We start from the raw sequence: 8,310 nt of genomic DNA on the forward strand, positions 1-8,310 counted from the left end.
TATAACAAGCTTTTAAAATACAACACATTGTTAAAGATGAAACCAAAAAGCAGTGTGTAGTCGGCTCACATTTTGGATGTCTATGAGTTGTTAACAGCTCCACCAAATAGTGAGTTTTCCCTCTAAACTTCTCACATGCTTTCATTTCAATAAATGTTCAAATGATCCAATATTTCAGCAAACATCAAAGATTAGAGAAAAAGTCCAAAAACTGAAAACACATTTGTGTATCAGAACTTTGTTTTTTCTTCTTTCCTCTCCCATTAATCGTCTCACCAGCTAACAGCCCTAAACCATCAGTGAGAACAATCAGTTCCAGTTCAGTTCCTCAGTGTTTCACTGCAGCTTTTACAGACTATTGAGAAAAATCCTCTCACACCACAATGAAATAATGAGACAGCTGATAAAGAAAGTTTTTCTTACAAAATGACCATAGCTATCCTTTTACTGTGTACTCTAACATTGGCAGACATGACATTTGGACTTTTAGAATTGAAAAGGTTTTCATTCCACCTTGTCAGCTGATCTAGTGGAATGCTCATAATATCAGAGAGAAGATAGGTATTTAAAAAAAACTTTGACAACTGTGATCATGTTGAGCTTTCATTCCTCTTATGTTTATAATGAGAGGAGCAACATTGAATTATTTAAACCTGTACTAAGTTTCCATCATGTCATTTTCACCCGTGATGAATTGATATCCTCAGCAAAAACATCACACAAATCTCCAGAAAACTTTTAGTACTGACTGACAACAGACATATTATTAACAGATGTTGAGACACTTGCTACCACAAACCACCAGCTGCTAAACATTCACAATATTAAATGAAACTTATTCAGCACATTTACACTGCTTGTATCACGCTTTAATTATATTCCACACATCCGCTGTTTATGTTATTTCATTCACTGCACTGTGATCGTGGGCAGACGCGTTGTTAGATAATAATAATAATAATAACAATAATGATTATAACCTTTCAAAACAAGAGTTAAAAGGTGCTTCACACAATGCCATAATAGGAGAATAACATTAACAAAACACAATAAAACAATGAAGCATACATAGATGAAATATTAAACTATAAATCAAACAAAGATCAGATATTATATAATATTATAAAAATGCCTGTCTGTACTGGTGTGTCTTTAAAAGCATTTTAAAATGAGGCGCTGACTCAGCTGATCTGATTCTGAGGGGAAGTTTGTTCCATAGCATTGAGACAACAACAGTAACACTCTCCTTTGGAACATATAAGAACATCTGCATTCTGTATTAACCCTCCTGTTGTCTTTGGGTCAAATTTGACCCATTTAAAAAATACATATATATAAAAAATATGGATGTATTTAATCTAATTGCCTGAAAGACACAAAGATGCTTCTATACTGCATTCTTTCCATTATTGCATTGGTTGATAATTTGTACTGTATGCTTTATAAAAAACGGTCAAACCAGATGATGGGTCAATTTTGACCCAGGAATACAATAATATAATGATATCATATAAATATTTGAAATGGTTTCAAAACTGTATCCTGACTAAACTTTGTGACATATACCAGTTTGTGATAATCCATCTAGATATTTTGCTCTGATCTTAACAGGTTGCTCCCATAGGTTCACTTGTTTTGAGATGTAATAATAGGAAGTAGCTTCATTGATATTGGATTTTTTTTTTACATTATCTCCAGCAAACTGGCAAATATAACCACACACACAATGAGTCAATTACACCGTCATAGTGTGTTGTTTTTATTTGTGAAACAGTAAGTCAGGCGCTCAGCATGGAGCTGACAGGGATTTTCTCCTTCCTATGGTGTGTGTGTGTGTGTGTGTGTGTGTGTGTGTGTGTGTGGACCACCAGAGCATCAGACACACACACACACACACACACACACACACACACACACACACACACACACACACACACAAACTCACTTCATTAACACGTTATTTTAGGAGACGCAAAATTAAACAACCCCCCCCCCCTCCAGTGGCAGTCAAACATATGAGACTGTGCTGGCTTCCAAAGAACACCTCATTGCCTTCTAGTGAGATTGTTAGAGAGTAGAAGTTTAACCCTCCTGTCGTCCTTCTGGGTCAAATTGACCCCATCTCTTTTGACTGTTCCTTCTTTCCTTCCTTCTTCCCTCTTTCTTTAATTTTTCCTTCCTTCTTCCCCTCCTTCCCTCTTTCTTTGCTCCCTCCACCTTCCATCCTTCCTTGCTTCCTTCCTCCATCCCTCCGTACTCCTTTCTTTCCTTCCTTCCTTCCTTTTTTCGTCCTTCCTTCCTTCCTCTTTTCGTCCTTACTCCTTTCCTTCCTTCCTTCCTTCCTTCCTTCCTTCCTCCTTTCCTCCCTCCCTCCCTCCTTACGCCTTTCCTTCCTTCCTTCCTTCCTTCTCTCCTAAATTCCTTCCTCTTTTCGTCCTTACTCCTTTCCTTCCTTCCTTTTTTCCTCCTTCCTCCTTTCTTTCCTTGCTCCTGTCCTTCCTTCCTTCCTTCCTTCCTTCCTTTTTTCCTCTTTTCCTCCTTCCTCCTTTCCTTCCTTGCTCCTGTCCTTCCTTCTTTCCTTCCTTGACCCGAGGACAACAGGAGGGTTAATGAGCCTCACGCTATCTCTGATTCTCTGAATCTCTGAATCAGAGAGGTAAAAACTCTCAGCTGGAAAGGCTCATTGGGCTAAAGACACAGTAAACGTGAGAGGAATCACCACAGTATGAGTGTGTGTTTGTAAAATGCCAAAAAAAAAGAGTGGCTGGGAAAAAAATAAAATAAAAATCAGCGTCTCATTAACACCGCAGGATGCTCCAGCAGCGCAAAACATGGAATGGGGCCCCTTGTGCCAGGCATGAGAGAACCGACAACCTGTGGAGGATTTCTTCAGAGTTTCCGACACGTCATGTTTTCTCCTTTCCCTGGGCAAGGAAAGCAGTGGTGCTCTGCCTGCTTATGAGAGATATGTTTGCGGTTACTTTTAATAGAGGAGTCCATAAAAATGTTGTTGTTTAGAAGCTACCAGTGAACGTTACAGCTGGGATTCCCTGCAAAAATACACAGCCAAAAAAACACTCTGGAAAAAAAAGTTCCACCTGTGTGTTTAAAAGTTAGAGATTGATCAACGTAAATGTTTCCTTTACATTAACAGACAGATGGAGAGGCGTGAGAAGATTTCCATTATTCTACAACATCTGGCTTTACTGCTTAATAGAGTAAAAGCACAAGACATTAAGCTTCTGAGCCAGGGACGTGCACATGATTATAGAGAGGCAGGGGCTCAAAGTCAGAAAAGGGCAGCATGTGCGTGCCGAATTTTTTTTCCGGTCCTTTACACAATATGGAAATTAATGTAAAATTAAAAAATAAAGTGCTAATAGAAAGCTAACTACTTAGCTGTGTGTCCTGTAGGTGAAAGTGATATGAAATTGCCATTTATTTTGTGTCAACAAATGATTGTCAACATGAGTAATAATACAGCTTATATCCCCAGAATGCTGAAATTACTATATTATTGTTATTGTTATTATTATTATTATTTTGTTAGCCCACACAGTAGTAGCAAAGTCACAATAAACTTTATATCTAAACCTCGGACCTGTACTTCAGACCTGTAGTGAGGGAAATATGATCTGCCGTAAACACGCTGCATTTTATTTTGAAAATTAACCCAGTGTTTTATTTTGTATTTTGCACACGATTTTCTGTCCCGCACGATCTGCTCTGTGTGAATGATGCGCCGTGCTCCGACACATTGACTAAATGAGAGCGTTTTTCTGAAATATTACCCATACTTAAGCACGTTGGATAAGTGGACGGAGACTAGTTAGACCATAACTCACAGGTTCAAGTTGCTCCACTGTCACGTCTCCTCAGTTTCTCTCTCTCTCTCTCTCTCTCTCTCTCTCTCACTCTCTCTCTCTCGCGGCTCTGTGACCGAGCGCAGCCGCAACGGACAGAGGAGCAGCAGGCTCAACACACACAACAACCCCGTATTACAAGAAATGGGTACCGTTTTTTTTTTTACATCCCTAACAGGAATTTAAATGTTGTTTGTGTTTTTGTGTTATTTAAAATAAACAAATAAACACACACACACACAGAGGGCACTTTTTAATACGAGGCAAAAAGGGCAGGGGCTCAAGCACCCCTAGGGCCCTATGTGTGCACGTGCCTGTTCTGAGCTATTTTAATTCTCACATACTGTTCATATTCTGTCTCATAATTAGTCTCTACACCTATTCACATTCATAAATTCACCATCAGCTGTTAATAAATGTTTCATTCATCTTATAGAAAAAAAGACATGATGAATACAATATGTTAGAACGCTAGTTTCAGATTTTTTTCTTAACCTTCGTGTCGTCCTCACGTTCCTTCTTTCCTCCTTTCCTTCCTTCCGTCTGTCCTTCCTTCCTCCTTCTCTCTTCCTTTCCTTCCTCTCTCTTTCCTCCCTTCGTTCTTCCATCCCCCTTTCTTCCATCCTTGTTTCCTTCCTTCCTCCCTCCCTCTTTCTTTCTTTGTTTGTTTGTTTGTTTGTTTGTTTCTTTCTTTCTTTCCTCCCTCCCTTCGTCCCTCCCTCCCTTCCTTCCTTCCTTCTCTGTCTTCCCTCCCCACTACCTTCCTCCCTTCCTTCTTTCCTCTGACCTTCTTTCCTTCCTTCCTTCTCTCCTCTTTTCCTTTCTCCCTCCCTCCCTCCTTCCTAGCTTCCTTCCTTCTTTCCTCCAATAATCAGGTTAAATTTGTAGATTTGCATCTATAAAAGTGTGTATCATCTGCACCAAAATAGAAAAAATTATGCATTTTATTTCCATTTTTGTAAACTGTGGATCATATCTAACAGTCTGACTAAATTAAATATGTATATGGTGTTTTTTGTTTTTGTAAAAAAAAATGGGTCAAATTTGACTCTGAACAGTATGTAAAGGTTATCATATATATCATATCAACATCATTCATAAGACGTTCAAAATTTAGTGTTATTTTTTTCAGCTAGATATTGGATCTCAGGATATTTACACACTATTACACAACAAACCTGTGCTCATTTCTATTTTAGAGCAATGACATGTTATGTGTGTCATGTAGAGCAACAACTAATGATTATTTTCACAATAGATTGATTGACGATGATGATTATTTTAGTTGTGTGGTCCGTAAAATGTCAAAATATGGTGACACATGATGATCAACATTACATCCTCAGATCTAATATGATACTGATACTGAGGTTTTTTTTACTCAAAATGATTAATTGTCAAAATAGTTGTAGTGTCATATGTTGGTATGCTGGTATGTATATGAGGACGTGTCAGAACTCCCGTCTTTGTTTAACCCTTACATACTGTTCGGGTCAAAGTTGACCCATTGTGACATTTTACAGCTGTTTTTACATTTACAGTTATAAAAACAGCCCAAATGTCTTTTACTCTGAAATTTGATTACTTTTACTAAAATGGCCCAAAATGCACAAATAACAAATAACAAAATTTGTTTTTTGAGATGCTGGCTCTGGCTCTCTCATACATTGTGAAAAGATAATGATCATGTTCATCATCTATCTCTTCGCTCAGCTTTGTTCTTGTTTTGGCTGTGAACTGTGTGCAGATCCACTGGGAGCCATTAGAAACCATCAAAACCAGTCACATTAATTTTAATGTGGAAACGTACAAGCCACTCTGATTCTTCAGTATGGTTCTACTGTTGCACTCACAGAAAATACAGAGGAAACAGAATGAAACATATAGCTGTATTGTACAAATAACTAGGCCTGTAGAACCTGATCATGTTATAATTTCCCAATAATGTAATAAAAAAACATCATAACTCCATAATAATTGGAATAATGTTATTACAATACCGGGAAATTATTACATTAACCTCCTGTTAATGTAATAATCTATTACATCATTGATACAGAGATAGTTAAATTATTAGGAAATGCACTTTATTACATTATCAGGTTTCATTACATTTATTATTGAGTTGAGCGTTTTTAATTACGAGTAATTAAGGAAGGAAAAAAGATAAACGAAAGAAAATAGATAGAGCCTAATTTTAAAAAAACTACACAGAACACACAATAACTTTTACACACTTTATCTCCACAAACTCATGAGTCTGACTCTATTTCTGACTTTTCCTCTCAACACATCGGGAAGTTTTGTCAGTAAACGGCGCCAGGTGCTCTGACACAAGCTGCGGTTGAAGTGAACTGACAGCTCCGCCAAATGGGATTAAAGCCGAAATCCTCTTCAGCATACTGACTTTACATGTGTACGCCTAGATCTTCTAGCTCCTCCCTTGGCTATATAATTGTACGCTCAGCTGGACTTCCATCAGATTACTCCCTACTGCATGCCCTGGTTCACACATACACACACACACACACACACACACAGAGAGAGAGAGAGAGAGAGAGAGAGAGAGAGAGAGAGTCCCACACACTCCTGGACACAAAGGGACGGAGATGCTGGCCACGAGCAGCGGTGTCATGATGAAGAAGAGCTTGTCTCTGTGGATTATTTTCCTCCTCAGCTTCGGTGTTTGCGCCAGGAAGCAGCGAGATGATACTGAGGATGATGAGTCCTGGTCGGAGAGTGTTTCCAGGGCGAGGTGCGCGTCTCGGTGCCTCAGTCTGCACAGTATAGCTGCGCTCTCCTCACCAATGCAGGTAAACACCATAGACTGTATATAAGAAACTGTAAACACACAGTTAATAACTCACTCATAAAGTTGGACAAGTCATAGTGATTCAGCGGTTTTTATTATTACTTGTAAGCTTATTTCAGAGCTATTAAATCAGCTTTCATCCACATGTCTGATGTGATGGAAGCTGGTGGCACACGTCCATACCCCAAATTAATATATTCATTTTAGGCTGTATAATAAGTGTATGACTACAAGTTGCAAAGTTGCTATATTTAGACCAATATCATACAAATATCACTGATAAAGTTCAGTGTTGATTTATTTAACTCAACAATTCATGCCTACTTCTTAATGAAAAGTATGAAAATCAACTTTGAACAATGAAAAACATGTTTGTGTTTACTGTTGTGTGAATTACACAATGCTTGGCATCATCAGGCAATGATATTGTGTCTTTGTGAACTTTTTTCAGCACCTTCCACTCTTTACAAACTGATCTGCTGTCTGTAGTTTGAACTGTGTGCATGCAGTGATGATGGAACCAAGCTTGATTTAAAAAAAAAGTACTAATAGAATAGTTATGTGGTAATTTAACTGAAGTTGAAATCTTATAGATATTTATAGATTGTGTATTTTTCAGTGACGCTTAAAAAGTAGATGTCATCAGGAATTTGAAATTCTTAATAGAAAAAAAACACATTTATTCAGATTTTTTCCCAATGTCACTCACTCACTAACTCATCCATAATGTAAGTCACACTTAAGGAGTACACATTAACCTGTAACTGAGTGACAGGAGACAGAGCAGAACATCAAGCTTGTTATCCTGATTATATTATTCAAAGACACACACACACACACACACACACACACAGTTAATACAGCAAGTCCTGTCTTTGCTGCAGGCTTCAGACTGAAGGAGACAGCATTCCTGTAGTCCCACTTAGAGCAATGATAACTGCACACAATGATGTTCCAGTCTATGAAAAAAAAACAGAGACATCAGTAAATCATGACTGCCTCTGTTTTACTGTTTTGGCATTCTTTTACATTGCAACACCACCACTAACCAAAAAGCACAGTAGAAGACGTCGATCTATTTAAAAGCATCTTAGCTCCACATCCTCAAAACTACACTACACTACCCCCCCCCCCCCCCCATCTCTCTTGTCATAGATCATCTATCTACAGGAACAATGTGCTTCTGTTGCTGCTATATTTTATTGCTTTAGCCCCTATAGAAAAAAAGGAACTATTTCAGTGCAAATCAGTAACTGTATAGACTGAGGCACCAGTGGAGGAGATCTGGGGCCCCTGAGCTATGAATATGACAGAGATTCTACATATTTATTGTGTCAGAGCTTTTATTGAATTGTGTCCAGAAACTCCAGATTTGTGGTCAGAGCTTTCCTGTAAAAGTGAGGCAGTGTTTCACTGAAACCTCCCTGAATAAATCAAGTTTAACAACAACAGAATTTGCTGTATTTACAGTTTTTTTAGGTAGAGCTGCACCAGTTAATCTGTAACAAGTTTGATAATTAAAAAAAAAATACAGGATTAAACATGAGTAAACTGAATATCTTTTGATTTTGAACTGTTGACTGCACATAAATTGAAAATGTTGAACAACCTTCAGATTAATAAATTATATCAGTG

General features: G+C 38.0%; 1 protein-coding gene across 1 annotated transcript in view; it reads left to right on the forward strand.

Annotated features, from left to right (window-relative positions):
• The first annotated feature begins 6,472 nt into the window (after positions 1-6,472).
• anos1a (anosmin 1a) overlaps positions 6,473-8,310 on the forward strand; it is a 30,657-nt gene continuing 28,819 nt past the window's right edge. The window contains exon 1 of the mRNA XM_053314487.1: positions 6,473-6,676. Within this exon, the coding sequence (XP_053170462.1) occupies positions 6,473-6,676 (204 nt within the window). The remainder of the gene's footprint in view (positions 6,677-8,310) is intronic.

The sequence above is a fragment of the Scomber japonicus genome, chromosome 24 (assembly GCF_027409825.1).
Source record: "Scomber japonicus isolate fScoJap1 chromosome 24, fScoJap1.pri, whole genome shotgun sequence".
Classification (NCBI taxonomy): Eukaryota; Metazoa; Chordata; class Actinopteri; order Scombriformes; family Scombridae; genus Scomber; species Scomber japonicus.